The sequence below is a fragment of the Lygodium microphyllum genome, chromosome 10 (assembly GCF_053477565.2).
Source record: "Lygodium microphyllum isolate KBCC chromosome 10, Lygodium_microphyllum_v1.1.10, whole genome shotgun sequence".
NCBI lineage: Eukaryota > Viridiplantae > Streptophyta > Polypodiopsida > Schizaeales > Lygodiaceae > Lygodium > Lygodium microphyllum.
Genome location: NC_141144.1, coordinates 59,767,476 through 59,792,277, shown reverse-complemented (window position 1 = coordinate 59,792,277; position 24,802 = coordinate 59,767,476). Strand labels below are relative to the sequence as shown.

The 24,802-nt window shown below is 41.5% G+C and overlaps 1 protein-coding gene across 8 annotated transcripts in view; it reads left to right on the top strand.

Moving 5' to 3' along the window:
* The first annotated feature begins 11,324 nt into the window (after positions 1–11,324).
* The window catches only part of LOC148030047 (phosphoinositide phosphatase SAC6-like), a 75,838-nt gene continuing 62,360 nt past the window's right edge, over positions 11,325–24,802 (top strand). For 4 of the 8 annotated variants that reach the window (XR_015692124.1, XR_015692123.1, XM_087686319.1 and 1 more), the window contains exons 1-5: positions 11,346–11,476; positions 11,557–11,733; positions 12,816–12,890; positions 13,087–13,214; positions 13,294–13,385. Coding sequence is in view for 6 of the 8 variants with exons in the window: in XM_087686319.1 (XP_087542445.1) it covers positions 11,589–11,733; positions 12,816–12,890; positions 13,087–13,214; positions 13,294–13,385 (440 nt within the window). In the remaining 2 variants the exon portion in view is untranslated. Of the gene's footprint in view, positions 11,477–11,556; positions 11,734–12,815; positions 12,891–13,086; positions 13,215–13,293; positions 13,386–24,802 lie in introns of all 8 variants that reach the window. The other 4 variants (XM_087686317.1, XM_087686316.1, XM_087686318.1 and 1 more) reach the window with 4 other exon arrangements.

Here is a 24,802-nt window from a genome sequence, read left to right as displayed (position 1 = left end):
AGAGATCATCCATCTCATCCTTCAGTATGGACTCAACATCCTTTAAGTGCTCCTAGGCCTCCCTTACCCATTCTTTCACCTTCTTGATGGCTTCGAGTTGGCACTTCGGTTTGTGGTACTCCCCAACCTTAGCACCTCCCTTTTCAATCGTCTGAGGCGCTGATGTCTCTTCTTCGGCATCAATGACTTTCTCTCCAACCGGCAGAGTTATGGCACTTTCAATTTTAATGATGACCTTAGTGTTTGGTCTCTTTTTCCTTCATCCTGACTTCTCTTTCCAACTGAGGTTGCATCAAGTTTGCTTGGCCTTGGCAATGATATGCTAGCTTGCTTCGTTTGTGCATGGGTCATGATATGCAACAGGATAGGTGTGGCCTCCCCGTCGAGTGTCTCGACACCGAACAACCCCAATGGAACCGATGGCTCATTTGTTGAGCTAAAGCATGGTCTCCGCCTAGGGTAGTTGGCAAAGAGGTAAGTGATTCCACACTTAGTTCATCTCAGATCAGCCTTATCTTTGTTTGCTTGCTCCCTCTCGGGGCAATGTGAAGAAATGTGTCATGGGTGCCCTCCTAGGCCTTTGCCTCTTCCTCTACCCAATGCCATCATCATTATTGGTCAATAGTCCATGAGGATACCATTGCCTTCCTCATCGTACGACATGTACGGGTTTACATAAGGCTCATCGTTGCTCGGCTCATCCACATAGTGGGCTGGAATGTCACTCAATGGATGGGTCACGTAGGGTCCAGGTGGTCTAGGGATACCTATAGGATTTATTTCCATCCTAGGGGTGGTCGGTTTAGTATCATTCGGTGCCGGAAGAGTGAATGGGGCTCCCCTTTTAAAGAACTTCAGTGGCCAGTTCACAAGGTGGAGTTGACCGTAAGGCTACGGGTATGGGAGCCTCCGAGGTAATCGATAATGTATGGTGTCATGGCCGAACCTACCACAATTAGCACAAGGTTGTGACCTAGGGTCGTGAAACTCAGCTGGCAAGTGATTCCTGACGCAACGCACACATTGGATGTGTGGGCGCATTGGTGTCTCATCATCTCCTGCAATTTGGCTATGTCCATCCTAATCTTTGCTAGCTCTTGTCCCGACTCATTGCCCTTCCCTTTGTCCTAAGTGCTTGGGTTTGCTCTCTCACTCGACATTGAGGTTCTCTGGAATTCCTGGCATCGGACTCTTCCTAATCCAAGCCTCTGGAGCCTCTTTCCTTGACCTGGTCATCCACTCTAATAGCTTCTTCAAAGACCCTTGCCAATGCATCTTCTTGTAAGCTTGAGTTGCCGACCAAGGCTTTGTAAAGCTCTTTGCTTTGTATTCTATTGAGGAACACTGTGGATACCACCCTTTCAGTTGGTCTCTCACCCATGGGAATTCTCTTGAAGAGGCTCCTCAGATGGGTCACATAATCTCGAATATCCTCTCTCTCTTTCTGCTTGACATTCATAAGTTGCACTAACAAGTTATTGGAGTATCCAGGTTCGGAAAATCTCTTAATGAAGAGATTTTTCAAGCCATTGAAATCAGCACGCTGTGCAACATCTAGAATTGTGTACCAAGTCTGACCCTTGTCACCTAAGCACTGTCCGAAGGCTTGGGATTGTTGAGTAGAATCAGTGAGGCCATTGGCCTCATAGACCTACTCGAACTGCTCCATAAAGCTATATGGGTCGTCGGTTGCTTAGTATTTTTCCAGCTGCTTTGCTACCACAAGGATTTTCGATTGGCTCTTAGAGCATTGTGTAACTCCCAAACCTATTGCCAGAGCTGTGGCACTTTATTTTGCAGTCATTTTATCTAGCAGTTGCTTCGTTAGGAGCTCGCTCAATGTAAGGTCTCCTGCTAGTGCTCTCTCACTCTCTAACTGATTCTTGCCTGCTAAGGCTAGCACCCTCTAGATCTCTCACATTTCTAAACTCTAGCATAAGTTCCTAGTTTGCTGATCCTGGTTATACGCAGCTAGGCCTTGCAGAGCCCTGCGGGCTAGTTTTCTCTCTTCCTCTAGGTCTGCCATGATGTCCTCTATAGGCCTACCATGTTGTTCTAGCCGGTTTTGAGCATTGTATTGGTTCACTAAATGTTGAACAACCTCAGGAAAGTCTCCTAAGTTAAGCTCCTCGTTGCTTCTACGGCATGAGCTGCCCTCTTTCATGTCTAGGACTTCCTATTCTACCAAGTCGTTGATCAAGTCGATAAGACCGGGTAGATCCACTTGCACAATAGTCCGCGTCTGGTTTTTAGATGTACTCTTCGCTTAGTCCTACCTTTGAGGATTCGCTCGCCCGCCTATGTCTATGGGTCTTCTCATACTAGTGGTTTCCTTCAAGTTCTTACGTCTAGGTGAGTTTCTTATTAATTACAACTAGTCCTCAACTTACCCCCACTCTCTGCATGTGTGTGTGTGTGTGTGCTCTTTTCCGTGCATTGTGCAAAGTCAGGCTTTTAGCTTTTCTCAATTGTGCTGGTTTATAGGGTTCTTTGCTATTCTCTTTGCTCTGTCATAATTCGATAGTCTCTAGATGGTCGACTAGCGTCGCCTCTACGCTCGGGTCTCGCTAATCCCTTTGTTTCATGTGCCACAAAGGCTTCTCTAGCATTTGTATGGTCTTCATATGTTCGAACAGCCCAGTGTCTAGGTGGTCTGGTCCAATGTTCAAAATTTTTTGCAAAAATTAGACTCGGCCCAATAGGTCTGAATTGCAGGCCCAAAATGTCCAATTCGACCTGTCCGAATGGGCGAGGGTCGAATGAGAAAGGACCGAATGCAATTGTTTCGAGTGTCAAATTTTGCCAATCCAAATGAGGTTGTCCAAGGGCCGAATGGCCGAACGGTAGTGGGCTGAATCGAGTGGGCTGAGGGCTGAGTGGTTTGTCTAAATGGGTTTGGGCCGAACGGCCGAGGGCCGAGTCAGGTGGGTGGAATGCAAGTTGGTCTGACTGGTTGACTCGAACGGCCGAATCATGGGTGTCCAAGTCAAGTGGACCAAATGGCCGAATACGGGGAGGGCCGAGGGTTGATTCTCGGGACTCGGCCTAGAATCGCCATCACTTAGATGGGCCAAATGTGATGCATTTTTTTGTTGAGCTTGCTCAAAATTCGTCGTGCCAAGCGATCAAGGCCTTCCCATTGGTCGAGCACCTCTAGATCCTAGCTACACATGCAGGGGAAGGTGTGGGAATACCTATAGTGGGCAATGAGCTCGTTGGCAATGAGATTGAAGCAAGTCCACGTAATGAAGCTCTCTCTCACTCACTCACTCACACACACACACACACACTCTCTCTCTCTCTCTCTCTCTCTCTCTCTCTCTCTCTCTCTCTCTCTCTCTCTCTCTCTCTCTCTCTCTCTCTCTCTCTCTCTCTCTCTCTCTCTCTCTGGAAACCAAGGTTTCAAATGAGCTTCCCCTTGGTCTCTTGGCTATTAAACCCCTCCTCCACAAAGTTCTTGCCACTCCTACCCCCTCGCTTGTTGGTCTCAACCCCCTTCAGCTCTCCTTCCTCCTGTTTTTTCACAAATCTATGTCCTATTGGCCTGTTTTACAACAGCAAACCCTACACCTTTCCAACTGATTTTCTAACCTTAACCTACTCTAAATGCAATAGGAATCGAAAACAAGGTGCTGAACTAATTTCTCCTACTAAACTAACCATCAAAGATTAAAAACATTTACTTGCAGCACGGATTAAAGATCCAAAACCTCCTATCTACCTCAAGCTTTGGTTCGGGGGTGGAACCCTTACTTCGATGCTTGATTTGAAGGGCGCAAGCACTCAAGCTTGAATCCGTTTGTCCCAACAATGGAACCAAAATGTAGAGGCGAGCATGAGCTCTATCGCCAAGACCCACGGAGCGCTTATTATTCAAGTGTTTTAAGCAATCACTAATGGCTACCTCTCACATAGCTGACGTGCCATATCTCTCTCTACAAATGTAGTGAGCTTACCTTGATGCCCGATTGAGTTGCTTTCTCTCTCAAACACTCCGATAGCTCCACAATTCTTGATGCAAGTTCAAGCATCCTCAAACCTCCACCTCCAAGCTCCATCTTCCATAACCATAAGCGAGACAAGAGAAGAGGAGAGAATAAGAAGAGAGGGGATGCTCGAGAGCTTCACCTCCTTGATCCCTCATCCTCACACACTCACTCCCTCACACTCTCATACTCCCTCCCTCAAGCACACACAAGCAAGCAAAGAGAAGAGAAGGAGAGGAGAAGATGAGTCCATTTTGCCACACACTAAAGAATGAGCTCTCATTCATCTTTTGAACTTTATATACAAAGCGCTAAATCCCATTTGGGCAATCATCCCCTTTTTAAATGGCCGGCGATAGCCTAGGCCCCTTTCTTCCATTGTCATTCTATCTTCCTAGCTTCCTTCCTACCGCCCATCTACCTTTACAATTTACACGGGTGAGAGCCCGACACTCTTAAAATAAATCATAGTGTGCCTTGCACTCTTTTACAAAAATATTGACTTGCGCTTTTTCTTGTGCACCTTTCTCCTTGCTCTAGGACTTTTCTGCACTTCTTGTGTTTTCATATTTTTCTTGGTGCGCCTTTGTCTTCCGTTTCACTTTTACCTTGGCCTTATCTTTTGCTTTAGATTTTCTCAATTTTCCACCTTGTTCATCTGAGGGTTAACACCCTCTCTCACACTCCCTCACACTCTCACACACTCACTCCCTCACACTCCCTTTCTTAAGCACACCCAAGTAGGCAGAGAAGGAGAGAAAAAGAGAAAAAGAAGAGATCACTTTCACCACACACCAAAGAATGAGCTTCTTATTCACTTTTTGAGTTTATATACAAAACCCTAATCTCTTTGGGCGGTCATCCCCTTTTTACATGGCCAGTCGTAGCCCTCTTTCCTATTGTCCTCCTATCTTCCTAGCTTCCTTTCTACCGCACGTCTACCCTTACAATTTGCACAGTGCTCTTTTATAAAAGTTTTAGGGGCTCCTTGCATTTAAAAATGTGATTTTTCCTTTGACTTAGCTTTTGAGGCTGCCCTTTCGCTTTTGGTCATTTGCCTTCTTGCTTCTTCCTTTGTGTTCGATTTCCTTATGAGCTGCCTCTTTCAGCTCCCGACTTGCAGTTTTCTTCTTTTTTTGCTTTTTCTTATGTTGAGGTTAACACCCCCCTTGCATTAAATCTCCCTCTCATGATAAGTGCATTAGAACTTTCAATACATGCATTATCCTTCTTGTTGATCTCCTTAAGAAGCTAACTGCTCTAAACTTTTGCACTATTCAAACCACTTGCAGGTGTTGAATGTCTTATAGTGGTCCTAAATTTATCCCAACTTTTATGTAAGGGAATAAGCAAAAGCATGGCTTTGATGGAGTTCATAAAAGTAATCTCTTGTGCTAAAACTTGGCTAAAAATATGTTCAACTTATTCAATTGATTAGATATAGATATTCCCTCTTCCACATTCAGAGCAATTAGATGTTCCCTCTTTTGTGCAAAGACCAATTAGCTTTTTCAACTTCTTTAGATGATGCACTTTACTTTTGATAGAAATTAGACAAATTTTCCATGCTCCATAAGCACTACCATCCATGTCCTTTATATTAAAGTACATTGGCTTGGAGAGTATCAACATGATAGTAGAGTGTGAGAGCTCATCCAAGTCATTCCAATCATCTTTATCCATGTCTTTGGTTTACACCTTTGCATTTAATAGGCCTAACCTATTTCTTCTATACCAAAACATTCTAGATTTATTCCTTCCAGTAAGAGAGGTTAGTGCCATCCAACTTCTCAATATTGAGGTCCAAGAAATCTTCCATGCATACTATATTTTTTGCAATTTTTCAATGAGGAACTATTTTTTAGACCCTCCAAAAAACAAGTTTTTCTCTCTACAAACCAATTAAACTCGTTCACTAAAATAACTAATTCAAATCATTCACAATATGAAAATAGTTTTTTTGCAACAAGTAATTTGGTTCTAAATTTTGCAGTGTGAATATAACTAATTTCCCAAGTGTTTCAATTTGAATTAGTTCAAATGTATCCAATGTGAAAATAGATCCAAGTTAACCAGTTTAGGTTGCTCCCAATGCGAATCTAGCTTGCATTTTATATAATTGCAGCCTTTAGATTGTGAATAGGACTCCCAAAAAAACTCATTTAATGGGCATTACCATGAATGGAGACATTGTGACTAAAGGCTAAACCTTTTGATAAACCTAAACAAACCTTATCTTGCTAAAACAAGCCACCACCTTATAGAAAATAGCATTACTAACTATTGATGTGAAATGACTAAAGGTTAATCCTTTTAATAAGGCTAAATAAATCTCATCTTGCTAAACAAGTTGCCATCCTATAGAAAATGGTACCACCAAGCATCATGTGAAATCAAACATTGTGACTAAAGGTTAGGCCTTTTGATATGACTAAATAAACTTTATCTTGCTTAAACAATTTGGCACCTTGTATAGAATGACATGAAATTTATGAGGATAGAGGATGAGTTCATTGCATTCGATTCCAAGGAGGACTTATTTTGGAGGAGTAGATGATTGAACATGGAGGCACCAATACTAAGCAACAAAGCCATACAAAATAAATTTTCTGTGTGTGTGTGTGTGTGTGTGTGTGTGTGTGTGTGTGTGTGTGTGTGTGTGTGTGTGTGTGTGTGTGTGTGTGTGTGTGTGTGTGTGTGTGTGTGTGTGTGTGTGTGTGTGTGTGTGTGTGTGTGTGTGTGTGTGTGTGTGTGTGTGTGTGTGTGTGTGTGTGTGTGTGTGTGTGTGTGTGTGTGTGTGTGTGTGTGTGTGTGTGTGTGTGTGTGTGTGTGTGTGTGTGTGTGTGCACGCGCACGTGCGTGTGTGTGCGTGTGCACGTGTGCGCATGTGTGCGTGCGTGTGTATGTGTGTGCGCATGCGCGCATGCATGTGCGTGTGTGTAATAGATACAAGAAGGCCCCTTGCTTCTTTGATTAAGCAACCCTTATGCTTATTTGAACAAGCTAAACCTTGCTTCTCAACAAACAAGTTGCCCATGTGCTTAAGCAATCCTTGTACTTACATGCATCAATACACGAACTAAGTCTATCCTTGAGCAATCAAAAAAACCCATATATTTGGCCTTGATTCTATCCTCTAATGGCTATCCAATACTTCAAACTTGGGTTATGGTAGCTTGCAAACTAAACCTCAATGGATCCCCTAATCGAAGCACTTGTCGTACTTAAATTGGAGAGTTCAATCACTCAATTTGTATCTCCTTTGGATTTGGGTAGCAAGCATCAATCTCATGGTTTGGTTCAACTTGTGGGTGGTTGAGGATAAAGTAAGTTGTGGGTTCTCACACTCCCTAGTTAGTTTGCCCCTTATCTTAGCCACATGGGCAGTATGTCACATCCAGGAAATAGGCAAGCTAGGAGGAGAGCACTAAGAAGACAAGCAGAAATTCCAATGAAAAGGTAATCGTGGACACAAAGTATGGTCTAGTTAGGCTAATTATAGTAGCCCTTGTTAATCAATGCCACATTAACCTTGGTTGTGAGCAAGGAATGTGATTGCATGTCTTATGTTGATTGGGAGGGCATTAATTATCAATCATGTGCCACATGGGCAACATACAATTATGGCTTGCTAGGGAGGTGGTGGCCTACTTGAAGCAATGGTGTGCTACTTCAAATGATGGCTTGCATATAGTTATAGGCAATGTAGGTGCTATTGAAGGCAACTCCCGTGGTGCTACTATTAAAGGGCATGTCACTTTTTAAGACATGTCTTGCTTTTCTCAGCAAGTCTTGCTAGTTGGACACCCTATGATTGTGGTTGCATGAAGCGTACAAATCATGGGGAGTCCATGGATTGTGGATCCATCGTATGCAAGTCACCAGCTAGATAATTATGAGAGTGCAACTATGTTTGGCATGCACACTATTTTCAATGCTTCCTTACTAGATGTGACAATACTTGCTTCATTGTTTCAAAGTGGCGCTTTTAATTTTGGCCACATGAGGTTCCTTGTGTCATGTAAGTGGTGATAATGCATATAGATGGGGGTGATCGTGGGCCACATGGGTTGCTTGACAAGGAAATGGTAGGCAAGCCTAAGATAGGTGGCAATAGGCCTAAAGGTGGCCACAAGATGGATGTGATAATAGGCAATATTTGATAGCAACAATTAGTGTTGCCTCTTATGCCAAAAGCACATGGATGGCAAGCATCATATTGCCGTATCCATTATCCGATAGTTGCAGGCTCTTAATTGTGGAGGATAGTGGTAGGGATTTGCTAATGCATTGGTGAAAGATTAAGAATAGAATGACTTCTTATGTACAATTATGACAAGTGAGTTTGGGAGGTGGTGAGAAGGGTTATAGGATATAATGACCTTTGAAGAAGTGGCGAGAAGGGCTATAGGATATAATGATCTTTGAAAAAGTTGGCTAAGAGAATATTGAGAAGTAAGCTCACTTTTACTTAAAAGATTCCTTTGAAACATAGTAAATATTATCTGCCTTCTTAATGTGTTTTGAGGGAAGCTCCACTTGGGTTGTCCCATACATTTCAACTTGCTGGATGTTGTTTTTTCCCATAGATATATTGAGTGAAGTTGGAAATTTACAAGCCATTCTATATCAAAAGTCGTAGATTTGTGGATGTGGAATTTAGAAACCAAATCTTGTAGCCAAACTTATTATTATTGCTTTAGTTGAACCTTCGGTTGCATAATTGCCAATGTTGACACAATGATTATAAATAAGTAGTAATAAGATATAAATTAGGATTCTTGAGACTAGAAGTGGTAAAAAATGGTTGATGCTTGTTATGATTGTGCTAACGACCAATGAGAATGCCTTTGAAAATGGACTAGTGAGAAGATTTGGTCTTAGTGAGGATTCTTGGATCTCTTGTGAGAAGGCTTGAATTTAGGCAAGAGCTTTGGTATCTTGAGTAGAAGAAGGAGAGAAAGAGAGGGTATCTTTCATAACTTGTTGTTACTTAATTTTGCTAATTAGAGGCTAGAGTTTAGGTTGATTGGTTGACATTTGGGTAACAATGAAGGTTCTCCAAGATAATGGTAGAGATTGGACAAGAAACACATCTTGTTCTTCAAAGATAGCCAAAAAAGAGATTGTGGTTTTATCCAATATAGATTGCAAATTTCCTAAGAACTTAGTGATTGATTGGTCTTCATGTATAGGTTGCAATGGCTAATTTCCTAAACACTTTTGATGAACTATGTATGTCTACCCAGAAGTGCTCTTAAAGAAATCCCATGTATCTTAGCCATGTGTGTAGTTATGACCAATTGCATTGATCCCTCTAATGGGCGAGTATCTCTATCCTTGTAGTTGCAACTATTTGCATCTAATCTTCCTAGTCTGATTCTTAATCAAGACACTCTTCTTTGTTGTTCACTGTGCTCCATAATTTGCAAAGATCAAGTGATAGAAAGCATGAAGAGAATGTGCACAATGTAAAATAGTAGAATGGACTATTGTTTATGACTTCATAACAAAGAGTCCCTTATATACATGTCACAGGTATAAGGGTAGGTGCACCCATACCAAAATATCATATCTTATTACATAGATATTTCATTGTGGGATCCCTTTGCACTATACAAACTTCTATTGTACATAGCATCACTTCATCTCCTAGTTTTCTAGTATATACTAACACCATCCTCAACTAACAACTCATTCAAAGGTATCACTACCTTAAAATTTAGTAAAGATAGTGAAAATATAAGAAGACCTCCAACACGTCACTAAGGAGGCCTTATTAGCTAAAGATATAGCAATCATATAAGTTCAATAGCTAAAGGGCCTTTTTAAGATTAAGAGAGTTAAGAGACAAGTATGCACATATCTCAAGAGTAAATTGCAAGAATGCATGTAAAAGATCTTTAGGTTGCATTGGGACAAGAACATAACAATAGACATGTTGCAAAGGCTTGCCACTACCCTCACGTTTGCAAATAAAAAATGCACATTTCTGAAAGAGCAAGTGATGGTGATGTATCATCTAATGCAATGCCGATAGTTTCAATTCCTTAGAGCAATTCAAATGATTGTAGCACCAATGAAAGAATATGACATTACTACACTAAGGATGAAGCTCCAAAATGCATAAAGTGCCTTACAAAATAACTTCGTCTCCTCATTGTCAACACACGAGGACTTTAACAATGCAAGGTATGACCTTGTCCACGTACTCAAGGAGGCAAGATATACATATGAAGATCATGCCTAGCTTTGGATTTGGGACATGCATTAAGATAGTCGATAGTCTTCGATAGTCCAACTAATAGTCAACAAGGATGAACTCGGCATATAATTGCACATACAAAATGAGGAATTTGGTGGCTAGGAGCTGCCTCCCCACCATTGGTAGTGAGGTACCTAGGATAGATATGCATTGGCATGACATGGTGCATATATCGCATCATGTAAAATGCCCATCATGTAGAGGGTGTATGCAGCCTTTGTGTGACTATCACAAAAGTAATCATCCGTGGCTTGATGTTGTAATGTGTCACACTCTTTAAGACCTCTTTGTAATGCTTGTACTAATCCTTGATGTTTGACTCAGCATGCTTGTAAAAAGCATATTGTAAATCCTTATATATTTGGTGGCTGAGGTCTTTCTTAGTCTTCTTGATCAACCAATCTTTCTTAGACCTCTACATGTGGTGTTTCTTTACGAGCTATTATCTAGTGCTCTATGGCTTAACATCATCATTCTCAAGCAACTAAGTACCTCTTACCTCACACTAGGGAGAACATTTAGAAGAGCTAGTTGTCCTTGCACTTGAACAAATTACTCACACACATAAAAACTTAAAAAATGTCGGTGAATTTGGTGGCACTAGTTAAACTTATTCACTTATATAAACAAAAGTTAGTGCAATACCACATATGTTTTCCCAAAAAAACTAAAGATCTCTAGCTTGAAGTTTGTAACCACATTCAACAACCAGAGCTTTTATTTTTCCCTCTTCACAAGATCATCGTAAAAGCTCTTCTATTTTATCAACATGACTCAAATATATAGAAAGTCTTATTTAGAAAGCAAGAAAGAGAATCCTTCCATGAGACCCACAAATTCATTCACTTATATGATCAACAGTTATTGGAAATGTCACTAAGATTTCCTGGAAAAGTTCAAGATGAGCCTAGCTTGAAGCACGCAACCATGCTCGATAGCCAAACTATTTCCCCGCCCTTTTGACAAGGTGACTTGGTGAAAGCTCTTAATTCTTGCCACTCTCATAGTGACATTACTCATAAGTTTCCTTTAAAAAGGCCCAGCCGGAAAAGGAAGACTCCTCCATATAAGGCTATAGTATGTTCTAATATTATATACATGACATGACATGTCTCTCTTTTGTCAACCTCTTGGTGTCTCATTCGGTTAGCTCTTTCTATAGGATTTTCTATCTGATTGGGTTCGAAGAAGGCCCATAATTGGTACAACAGCTCCTTACAAGTAGGTATGTTCAAATTTGCCATTGGCTTGATGACAGATTGTTGAGCGACTGACTCTTTTGTGGGTTTTGCTCGTTGTGAGTAGCAGATCTGGTCGTACACTACTCAGCATCAAACATGGGCTTCTCGGAACCCAAGAGAAACCTATGCAGCCGTATGCGTCTATGGGTGTTTGATCATCAGTATGTCTTGGAGCCTATGGATGGTGCAGATTCTCAGCTTCTCGCAATCAGCAGGGTTAACGCAGATCTAGAATTGATCAGTAAGCACTACATCTCATTAGGATACATAAGCTTGTGATAACTGATAGTTAATTGGCAATAATGACGCAAAAGTATATGTTTGTTTTGCTGGTTTTTCTGGTAATTAATCCGGCATTATTGTCCCCTCAGTAGTTATGATACATAAGCCTGTGTTAGGTGATGATTAGTTGGTATTAATGATACAAAGATATGTGTTTGTTTTGCTTGTAAATAATCCAGCATTATTGTGTCCTCAGTCATTATGATACATAAGCCTGTGTCAGCTGATAATCAGTTTGTAAAAATGATGCAAACGTATGTGTTTGTTTTGCTGGTTTTGCTGGTAATCAATCTGGCATTATTATGTCTTCAGTAATTATGATTCAGAAGCACGTGTCAGCTGATACTTAATTGGTAATAATGATACAAAAGTATAGGCTTGTGTTGTTCTATTGTCACTTATGTTGCAAAAGCTCATGTTTGCTCGTAATTAATCTACTTATTGTGATATAGTAGCTTTCTTGTCACTGGCCTAATTTTTTATAGTGGGGGGTATTTAGACTATGCATTGCCTTTTCATAAGAGCTCTGCAGAAGTTCTATGCTATATGGTCTGTACAGGTGGAGGAGAAGAGAGAGGTGTGTGATACAAGTGTATCTTGCTATCATGACCAAGACTCCATGACTTGAAATGCGACCAAAAGAACATTTCTGGGATCTCTTTTTGTTGCAGTGCATGCTCAAATAGCCTTCCAGCCACCATTCTTTCATCATTTTGACAGTCCTGGTGCAACTTCAACCATAGGTTCCAAAGCATAATTATGGTGCACAGGAGTGGTTCTAGAGCTGTGTTTAATTATATGTTTGGATCAAAATATTGAACTATGAATGATTTGCAAACTTTGCAAATGCTAGTAGAGGGAAAGGCTGAAGCACATTGAAGTAGTGATGAATTTGATCCTGGCTACAAGCTTGTTTTTTTGTTTCAAACGTTTGAGCCTCTGCCCATGGGTCTTTATTGCAAAATTACTTTCACATAAATAACCTGATTTAATACCAATTTGAAGAATCAAAGAGTGTCTAACAACATCTTGTTCTTACAGGTGAACTACCTGCTGGCAAGCATACTCAAAGGTTCAATATATTTGGTTTCTTGGGAGTCATCAGACTTATCACTGGTCTCTTTCAGCTATTACATTTTCTTCTATTTTCAGCTTTTATGTACTGCTTACATTATGCATGCAGCACTGCCATGCACTCCCACAAGATTCTGTATACTGTGTTTTCATTGTTGCAATGAATTTACGGTAGTCAGTGAGAAAAGCCTGAGAAATTCTCATTCTTTGCCTCCCCTCACCCATATCTTACAAGCAGAAGCTTACGCTGTGGTGATTACGTCTCGAGAATATGTTGGTACCTATTGTGGAAGTTCTGTATACAAAATTGTATCTATGAAATTTCTTCAATGCGACTATGAGACAAGACCTTTGACTAAAGCACAGGTAAAAGTGATTGTTCAGATGTGTATCTTCCTAAGTTTTCATAGCGTTTGAACTCAGAGATGAAATTCTGACATGACAGGAAGCTGAAGAAGCTCATTTGCGGGGCCTTTTGAAGTCATTAGAGGTGACACCTGGGTTATATGTGTCTTATGGAGCGGACCTTACTTGCAGGTTTTTCCTTGTCTGACTTTGAGTGTTAGTAGACTTTGTACAGAAAGTCAGGTCTGTTTGGCACATGCAGGTGCACTCACTGTGTTAGAATAGTAAAAGAGATGATGTATATAAACTGTAACTCAAGAGTACAGGAGTTCACTATGAGAATCAAGAGAACAAACTAGAGCACTAGCTCATACATTCTATGGGTTCCTTTCTCTTCACACCAAAAATTTGCACGTACAAGTGCATGAATGTGGCTGCATTGTGGAGTGACCAAAATCAAGAGTAGCATTAGTCATTAAGTATCATGCATTTATACCTAATAATTGCTCTTGAATTCAGTTCCAAAAAGCGTAATTTATGATTCACAAGGCTTTTATTTGCGCAACAAGACAAATGCTCAATATTCCCCTATAAAAGGGCAGGTTGTGGGCATCCTATACTCTCTCACTTTCCCACCATTGCCAGTCCCTCTTTCTCTTCATTAAGTGCTGTTCCTCTTCTTCCCTCTGGTGCTTGGTGGATGCTGCCCAGCTGGAGCTGCTGCTAACTACCTCGGAACTGCTTGGAGCTCAGTTGGACCTGCCACCCAGCTGCTGCCCAGTCAGAGAGCAGCTGCACATCTGCATTTTCAGGTTCTGCCATCATCTTGAAGGTTGTCATCATCAGCTACTGTAGCGGCCACCTTAGGTACATCTGCATTTTGATTTGCTGGCTATTCGGAGGCTGTTGCCTAAATTTGCAGCCCATTGCCATCACACTTTGAGGGCTGCTTCTCTGCTTTGTGCTGCTGCTGCTGTTATAGACAGCGGCTCATACTCTGGACTCTCAAGTAGTTGCTCATCCTTCTTGAGGCTCTGTCTCATTAGCAGACAGCTGCTACAGGTTTTTCCATCAGTAGACACTTTTGCGTTTGCTGTTACAGTCCCCCAAAGTCTCCTCATCATCACTCACAGCTATGGAGGACTGTGTTTCTCTCCCTTCACTGCTGCCCATCTTCATTTGTTGTCTTCACTGAGATCTCCCGATTGGGAGGATTGCGTCCCTCCACAGAGCATTCTCCTTCCCCAAGTGTGCTGCCACCTGATCAGCCAAGATAATGTAGTCATCTTGAGTCACTCCATCAACTCTATAGACTTTATGGTTGATGCCTTAGCCTCAGTCCTAGAGACATGAAGGCTTGAGCCCCATCGTATCATCATTAGATTTGATTCACCATTCTTCCATTCTTTGTATTTCTAGGTTCACTTATTGTTAATGTTCATCATACAGATTGTTGTACCCACTGCAAATCCTACTATTTCTTCACTCACTCACTCACTCACTCACTCGCACGCACGCACGCACACACACACACACACACACACACACACACACACACCCCTCTTATTGCAAAGGTGGGATTGCCTACATGAACTAGGTTGGCCAACAATCAAATAACTATGTTACAGCCCTAAATCTAGCAAGAAAATACTAAAGGACTACAAAATTGTTGCGGCAAAACTGCATATTTGATTAAGGAATTACAGAAAACTAGCAAGAAGATTGTTAAGAGATTACATTAAACTCAAAGAAATAGTGCACTAACAATAGAATGATACACACAGATCATCCGGTTATCCCTCATGACTCTCTAGTACAAGAGAGGGAGTGTGAGAGGATGGTAAGGTGGGGCAGTTGGGCCTTAGCTATATAGGTATACAAGTGCAAAGGACACCTGGAGAGGGGCTTTCCTTCAGCATTGATCAAAGTCTTGGCATGTTTTGAAATTGTGGAATAGGGATTGACATCTAAGTTCATTATGGGTTGTTTCTTGATAGAGGGCAGGGTTTACTCCTCACTTGAGGTCGCGATGGGACACTTTGGTAATTTGGCCGAAGGTGGAGAATCCATGGTCATGTATCCTCAGAGGCATTGTTGATAGGATGGTCACATATCCTATTGGAGAGACTTTGTTGGCAGACATAAAAGTTGCTATGACTACTTTTTGTTTTCAAGAGTTGATATGATCGACATCGACCTCAAGTTCTCTTTGAGGCATCTTGGTGGTGGCTTGATCACTTTTGGTAGTTTGGCCGAAGGTGGAGAATCCTCAGAGGCATTGTTGATAGGATGGTCACATATCCTATTGGAAAGGCATTGTTGGCAGACATAGAGAGTTGCTATGACAACTTTTTGTTTTCAGGAGTTGATATGATCAACATCGACCTTGAGTTTTCTTTGAGGCATCTTGGTGGTGGCTTGATCACTTATTACTTGGGTATCCATGGTTTGTTTCAATGGTCATCGTTGTATATGCTATGACGAGCCATTGTCGTGTATTGTATTGTACTAGACCACCCATGATTTGAGAGAGTAATTTAGTAGATTAGGCAATTCATGAGCGAGTATATGTGTGTATTAGTGGAATGGGCACATTATTTATTAGTCATGAATTAGTGGCGTCTGATTTTGAGCCGATTGGGAATTTATTATTGGCCGACCTATTTATGGCCTTTTTATTCCCTTTTTTAGTTGGCTGAATTTTTCAGGTTGGTGGCCTATTTATTGGCTGTTGCTACCTCCTTAGTTGCCATCATCATCGTTAGCATACTTAGACATTTGTATTTGCAGGCCCTATTGGAGAGAGGGAGCTAGTGCTAGTGCCTACTCAGCTGGTGACTTCTTGTTATATCTGGTTGTCTTATGCATAGTTGCAATCGTACATTGTATGGTATTGTTCTTATTGTATGATTCATACTGTATGGTATCGTACGGTTTCATATAATAAAATAGGTCTTTATTGGCCATCGTGTTTGCTGTGTCTCCCTGCGTTTTGCGCAATTTGCTTATGAGTGTCTCTTGTGTGGCACTTTTGGGGGGGTGGGAAGCCTTGGATACTTCAGCCCACCCCCTTTTCTAGCTATGCACTTCTCCCCTAGCCCCCCTTGGATTCCATCCAGTTAGCAACCATGTTTGACTCTTGACCCCTCTTTGACTGTTTGACCCTTCTCTCATCTACAAAAGGTTCTCCTTTCCTCCATGCTTCCACACCAATTCAGCAAGCATTTGCCATTCTCATCTACCTCTTTTGGATCTTGAATCGATTTGTGATTTGTGAAGCTCTAGTCTCTCACTCTCTCCTCTTTCCTACACCTATCAAGGCTAAAGGCTCAATCCTCTCCCATATCCTCTCTCTTACTCTTGCTCTTTCAACTTTACCCCAACCCTCTCCCTCTCTTTCAAGTTTCAAGAGTCAAGATTCAAGCATCTCACTCATACACACACACACTCTCTCTCCCTCTCCCTCGGGCCTCTCTATTTGTCATCAGCACCATGACTCTTGAGAAGAATGAGGCCTTCAATTTGCATGTGATCCATGTGGAGAGGGACACAAAGAAGTCCAACTTCCACCATTGGATGTGTAAGTATTGCAGGAAGTGCTATACAAGTGGAGCAATCCGGCTTTTCCAACATCTTTCCAAGACAGGGGGCAAGTTGCTCCATGTAAAGAAATTCCTCAAAACATCGCAGATGAGATTCTCCTTAAGATGAGAGAGGGATCCATAAGAGGAGGAGGAAGTGGCGTATCGACACTAACTTCTATGCCTACTAATGCGGAAGCATTGAATGTGGGTGTATTTTCAACCAATGCAGGAGAGGCCTCTACCATTGGTGGTGGGTGGAGGCTCCACATTTGCGTCCAGCTCTGGCAAAAGGCAGAGTGGAGGCTCATGCGGCACCTGGGAGACAATCCTCTCTCTCACAAGCTCTTGGTCGTGTTTGTGGATCAGTTGCCTTTCTTAGAGAAAGGCAACGACTTGCGGATATTGAAATTGCACGCACGGTGGTTGAGTGCAATCTTGCATTCAATGTCCTAAAGCAAGAGCAATGAAAGAAGATGGTAAAAGCCATTGTCAATGTGGTTCCATGTGAAGGATGGACGGGTGTCACATACAACAACATGAGGACGAAAATATTGATGAAGAGGAGAGGATTGATAGAGCCCTTGATCCTATTTGAGCCGCATGGATAAAATATGGTTGCTCCATTCTCACCGATGGATGGAGTGATCGTAAGAAATGGGGCATCATCAATATACTCGTCTCATGTCCACTTGGCGTTTACTTTTTACGGGCTGTAGATACCTGCAAGAGGGGGAGGAAAATGACGGGTGCATTCATCTACCGCCACATTTGGCAAGCTGATATACATTACCTTTTAAATTTGTTTCACTTTCTTTCATTATAATTTATGCATAGCTATCTATCTCCCTATTCTCTCTAATATCTATCTCAATTCTCTCTTTTCCCCCAACCACCATCTCTCTTTATTCTTGAATCTTGAAAGTTGAAACTTGAAAGGCTTAATTCTCTTTCTCTCTCTAATCTCCAAGTATTGTTACTTGTAATTTGTGGTTGTAGGTGGATCCCTTGAATGTGGTGCAAGTTGTTTTATTGACAATGCATTGAATTGTTGGCACACGGGCCATTTGCTTGAGGCCAAGTTTCCCATGATTATGTGGACTCCATATACAAGTCATTGTTCGGACTTGCTCATGGAGGACACTGGGAAGCTCAAGTGGGTGAAGAGGGCGGTCCGCAAAGCTACATCAGTTGACACATTCTTTGCGGTAAAGGTAAAGGCGTTTGTGATGTATTGTGAGCATAGCACACTTGAGTTGAAGAAGCCTTCTTCGACTCGGCTTGCTTCCATGTGGTTGTTGCTCAAGCGCCTTTATGAGGTGCGGTCCGCCTTGTGCCAGATAGTGGTGTCTACTCCATGAAATGAATGGGATGAAAGAGGAGGCTAAAGCCATGTAGCGCTTGTGTCTTAATGAGTAGTTTTGGCAGAAAGTCCGTTGTCATTGTTATGACCCCCTTTTATAGGGTGGAACGTATGAGTGATTGTGAGGGGTCCACCATTTGCCTTTTCATTCACTCCTTTAGAGTGGCATTGGTGGAGGTATGTGCTTGCACAGTGATCATCGAGACACAGCGTGCACATGTTCTAGAGATAGTAGAGAGGAGAGGGGCATGGATGCATAAGCCCATCTATGGTTTTGCTGCATTAGTACATCTAGCCTACAAGTCGTCGGCGGTCGTGGATTTAGAGAGTTCCGTTTGGATCAACTTGCTTATTTCACTCATGTGGTTCTTGTGGATGACCATAATGCAGTGCTGGAGGAGCTAGGAAGCTATGCGGATTAGAGAGGGCGTGTGGCTTTTGCTTCTTCCACTTGTTGAAGGAGAGTCATTTGTGAAGCCTTTATTATGGTGGTAAAACTTTGGATACGCATTGGAGACCCTTCATTTTGTTGGGAATAAAGGCCCTTGTCCCTTTTAAATGTGCTCGGGTGTGAACACACCCTTAGCACTTGTACTTTCATATATATATCTATCTAAAAACCTAAAGTGGTACACTCGTCATTGTATCCACACAAAATGTGCTCACTCTCTACTCTCTGTCTCTCCCTGTGCTAACAACCATTGACTGTCTCGATCCTCGCGCTTTTCGTCACTACAAATTGGTATTAGAGAGGGCAAGGAGTGCACGCTTCTCGAGATGTCAGAAGTGTGCCGAGCTGCAGAAGGCGAGTAGGTCGTGAGTTTGTGGGCGACAGTTGCTGCAGGCGTGACAAGGCAGTTGACATGCGGTGGGCAGCAGCAGACTGGTTGACAGGCAAACTCTTGGCGGGCAGCAGATTGATAGTCGATAGGAGTGTTGACTGTTAGAAGAAGGCAGCGATTACCAGTGGGGCGTTGACGACGGACGTGGCATGGTCCAGTAGGGGTGACGGGCAGTAGTAGGCGTGATGGACTAGTGGGGCTCATGAGCTCACGGATGGGATCAGTGCGCGACTTACGAGACCAGTGGAACGTGCCAAGAACGGGACCAGCAGGGCTCACGGGCGCCAACTAATGGGTCAACGGACCCGTCAGCCGTCATCCATTTCTTTTTTTTTTTTCAAAACCTTTTTTGAAATTCCTCTTTCCCTACCGAGGGTTCATGTGTGGAGGCACAACTGCAAATTTTCGTGCAATCTAAGCCTAGAAATTTGGGGCTTCTCTAGACCGAGCACTGTTCATGCAAAATTGAGGCATTTGTGTTAGAAATTGCAGACATTGTGTGCATTTCAACTAGGATTTTCACCAAAATTATTGAAATTTTGCTCATTTGAGTGAAATTTCTCAACATTGGACCCATAAAATTTGGGGCTTTACGAGGAAGTTTCGGAAATGGAAAAAGCGGAGTTTCGGTCAAATTTTAGAAACGGGAAAATTGCGTTTTGGATTGTACACTAAAATAAATACGGTACTATGTGGGTATGTAAATATATGATGCCTACAATAACATGTATCCAAATTTCATAGAAAACTTTGAGTCTTCTTGTCATATGACTGAAATCACGATTCATTATATATGTCATGACTCATGAGTGAAGAGTCGAGACTCAACGGTTAAAACTTAAGACAACTTGACACAATTAAGACCCAATTTTCAAAACTTAAGATAACAAAGTGTATTATAATTTATGACTCATGAATCATCTATGATCTGAAGAGCAATGAAGACTAACATCAAGAACAATGGAACAAGATGCATAATAAGTAAGATCAAGATACAATGATATATGTAACTATGTCATATGAATAATTTGTCCAAACTTAAAAGTCCAGTGAACATTGAGCACCAAGTACTAGTAACTACAGAGCAATAAGTATCAACATCAATGAATAATTTGCAACTGCAGTCTACAATGCTCAATTGACTCTTGAGTATTATAAGTCATGACTCATACGGACTCCGAGGATATGTACACCATTTCCTTGTCTGACTTTGAGAACCCTGATCGAGAAGATGATGAAGTAGCCTTAGCCTCTAGCTTTGACTTTACTTGTGATGCATGACTATGTGTGGCCCTCTCTCTAGTGGCTCTAGCTTTCCTTTGTGCACGAGTCTCATACACTGGTACTGATAGCTTCTCATAGAGTATGGAATTGATATCTCGCTTCTCCTGTGGCATTTCCGAGATGTCACACACCTTCTCTATATCAGTCTTGTCAACATTCACTTGTAAAGGTGAATGAGACAAAGATACGAGAGAAGATTTAACATGTTCAATATTTATACATATCACAATTTACAATTCAACTTCCAAGCAGTGACAAGTGCCAAGATTAAAAATTTAATTATACACAATAATATTTATTACCAATTTATATGTCAAGGCTTAGGGGATAGAGCGGTCCTCTCACGAAGCTGGAGATTGCAATGGCAAAACACTAAACGCTCCAACTTGGTAGTTGTGAGCTTGTTTCTCTTTTTGATGTGGAAGAGGGTCCATGTGCTCCAGTTTCATGGAGTACATGAGGTGCCTCAAAGGTGATGATCTAGATATAATGAGAGTAGAGGATAATTTAGGAGAGTAGAGGATGATTTACTACAATCATTCTCTTCATTTTGGCTGACCCACAACTAGACTTCAAGAGACACGACTTCAACCCATCTCTTGGTAGGAGAATTACGGTAATTGTACTCCTACTTTGGTACGTGACTTGTGACTTTAATGTTTTGAATCTTGATAATCTAATGTTATGTAACTTAGGTAACATGTTCTATAATCTATTGTCTACTTAAATGTTGATTTTGCAGCTTGCTTATTAGCAATTATCTAGCCTCGATCTCTTAAATTTGAATGAAAACGCATTGCCATTGGTATCCTCTTGCAAGATTGTAGTTCGAGACCTATCAACTCTTTGCTAGTGTACTGCTCCTCATTATGCTAAAGGGGATGTAAGATATGCGTGGTAACATGGATTGGTTTATGGAACCAATCCCATCATGCATTCCACATTGCATGAATCTTATCAACCCTTGAAAGCAAAGGATGATGGATCATAGATAAAATAAGTTAGAGAGTTAGAAGTTAGAACAATCATTAATGATTCATTAACAGTAAATAATTACATATGTAAAAGTCAAATAATATCTTACTTATCTTGGGGCAAAAAGTTGTTGTGAATCAAGGCCTTGTCAATTTTATCCATATACTAATATAGAAGGCCCAAAATACTCCCCTCCATATCAGTGATGCGCAATACAATGTAAATAAGAGTGTGACTTTTCACTAATGCCTGTGTCTCAACCCACCAACTCTCATTTAAAATATTGTGCCTAAATGTAAGAGCCTTTGGAGACTCTCTCTTACTCCATATGAGCCACTCTTGGAATGCAATGGTCTGTATCAAATTTGGGCACCTCTCCAACACAATAAATATATAAGCAAATCTAGTGGTAGAGGGCTTTAATATCTCAAGTATGATATTGGCTTGAAACATGCTTGTGACGGATGGCCTTTTCTTCACATATCTTACCATGCTTGTTATCGTCTTAAGAATGTTATCCACCCAAGATATTGCCCTACATCTTCAATAAGCAAGTCAAGGCAATGGGATGCACATGGGGTCCCGTACTATACTAGGAAACTCCTCAAGCGTACGTCCCATAGACACACAATCGCTTCCATTATTTGTCACTACTTGTACCACATTTTGGACTCCTATGTCCATAATGACTTGTCGCATGTGGTTCCAAATGAAAGCTCCTATGATGGTAAGACCTGAGATAGAGGTATCGATGGCCTTAATCAATATGGTGCATTTGCATAAAGGCACCAAAACATTGTATACATTCCTTTAGTGCATATCCAACTATCCATCATATAATATTGTGCATCCATATTTCACCCATGTCTCCTCCAAGGGCTCCAATTGAGCCTCTATGGATGCTTTTTCCTTTTGAAGCTTCCGTATACGTAATGCATTTGCGAATGGGCCTTGCTACTCACACTTTTTGCAACTCACTACCTTGATTGTCTTATTCCATTGATGTGTAGTGGTCACATTGAAAAGGATAACACATTGAATAAATAGCATATGAGTTTCCTAGTTGCCTCCACAATTGCTTGCCTCTGAAGTCTTGCATGGACACTTGCACCATGCAAAGGAGTCCCTTTGCTCACCACTACTAGAAGATGGCAACGGGGTTCTTTTTGTGCTTGGACCCGATATGGATGTGGATGCATTTCTTTTTGATGGGCCACTAGCACCTCCAATTTGGCTAGCGCCACTAGGTCCACTAGCCTCTCCTTGCCCCACTTGTGTTTCATTAGCCCAATGTGGTGTTGGATGAGAGGATTCATCCTCTTCTAGCTCAATATCCATACGCTTTTGGCACCAAAGATAGAGACTTCCCGCTACTTCCTTCGACACATTTGCACAAGGCTGGATGTCTTTGTTGGGAACGCACGCCAAGTGATTTTCCAGATGCGTTACGCTCCCTGATTTCTCCAATCCACAATAGTTGCACCGCCACTTCTTTGACCCAATGGAGCCCTTGTATCCCTTGATTGGAGTGACATGCCTCCAAAAATGGATCCTTTGCCATGATTAGGTAATGGAAATTTGAAAAAAGGATAAGTAATAAGAACTTAGAAGAAGATTGAAGGAGGAGGATGAAACTTGGAAGAAGAATAAAGAAAAAGAAGGATGGAAGAAGCAGAAGGAAAGAAGAAACTTGGAAGGAGAAGAAGGAGAAGAAAGAGAAGAAAAAGAAGCCCATTTTTTCTCCGAATAACCCGTTTGTTGGTTTTCCCACAGGATGCTAAAACGGCATTTCCTTGTTTCCATTTCGGTCTGAAATGGCCATTCCGTTTCGGGGTACTATGACCCCCACCTTAGACTATTTCCTTGCCTCGTCATGAGTTTCATTGGCAAAGGCCTACTGATGGCTGTGCGTGATGGTGGCCACACACTTAGGCTAGTCTTCTTGGGGTACACTATACTAGTTTCATACTACTTAGCACTCCTAGGTCTTTAGGCTAATCAGTTGGGCTATACTTTACCCTTAGACTTTCTTTCCTTTGTCTTTTGTTGTATTCACTCATTCACTCATTCATTCACTTTCTTTTAGGTTTACTTTTGCTTTGTTTTGCTTTGAAGTATCTCACTACTGATCTATTTTTCGCAGATTCTAATATGTTTGTAGGGTTTTGTATTTCAGCCTAGGGCTAATATGCAAGTTTGCATCGGTCCTACCTAGGTTGGAGACATAGGAAGTTCAATGTTCCTTCATGGTTTCATCTTCCTAGGAGACTTGCATTCTACCAACATGGAGACTTCGCCTCTCGAGGCAGATCTTGGAATACCTCTTGATGCTATCACAATGGTAGCCTCTCCCTAGCTCCTCCAACTAGGGTGCTTCATCCACATTCTTCTTCATGGTTCTTGGTATTACACAAAGATTGACATTAGGCTCGTCTTCCTCCACCATCGACATCCATGGTTGTGAGTTGGTATTCTATAGGTTTTGATATTTGTTCTCAACATCAGTCTCCCTTCCCTATTGTATGAAAGAACTTCATGTCAATGCCAATCGTACCAGAACCCAAAAATAGAGAAGAAACATAGTAGCTCTTTGTGTCTTTCAACAATGCCTTGCAGTAGCTTACATGACTATCTTGGTACCAATGCCTTTGAGCATATGTGAACATGGATTCCCTGAGACCACCAAAGTGTGCCCTCATGTGAGCTCAGACTAGGAGCCAATCCTGCTGTTTGTCAAGAAACAATCCATCATAAACCTGGAAATCAATTCCAACTCCACGATTTGAAAACTTGCTAGACTTTAGTTGAGGGAGAAGAGAAGTCCCTCTCTAGATCCTTTGCACTTGTATAGTTATATAGATGAGGCTCACATGTTGCATCTCACCACCCCCTCACACTCCCTCTCTAGCATTGGCTCCGACACCATCACAAGGCAGATTCCAATTGTTGTTCGTTGTTGGCATGCACTTTGAGGTAACATTACTACAGAAATTCAAGATGTAAGGTACGAATTTCTTCAATTTCTTTGAAAATTTAGGAAGAAATTTAGGGCTTTTGCTGCTCGACACGCATTCCAAGGCAGCAATCAAGTAGACTGCAATACAACAGCATTTAATTGCTGTTACAATCAGATTGAGTAGAAAATTTTGGGGATATTCAGTAAATTTTGATAAGAATCAGTATTAAGTTGTTGTAATTTGCACTTTTGAGGACACACATTATGAGGCAGGTATGGTACAGCAGTGCATTGCTGTTATTTCTTGACTAAGTGCTGATTTGGGTCAAATTGGGTACACTTTGGCATTTGTATGATAGTTTGGTACTTGTTCCATAATCCCAAAGGGATTTTTGGTACTGTGAGTAGTACAATCTATACTTTAGTAGAGAAGTGTTTGGTTGTAGATTTTTGTCCATTATTGATAGCATGGCTAGCCAGGGGACTAATGATTAGAGCAACATCCTTGGTGTTCTCACTTAGGAGGACAAACTTAATGGATCAAACTACCTATTGTGGAGTTTTATGGTCCACAACCTTCTTGTGGCGAAGGACTTATGGGACTATGT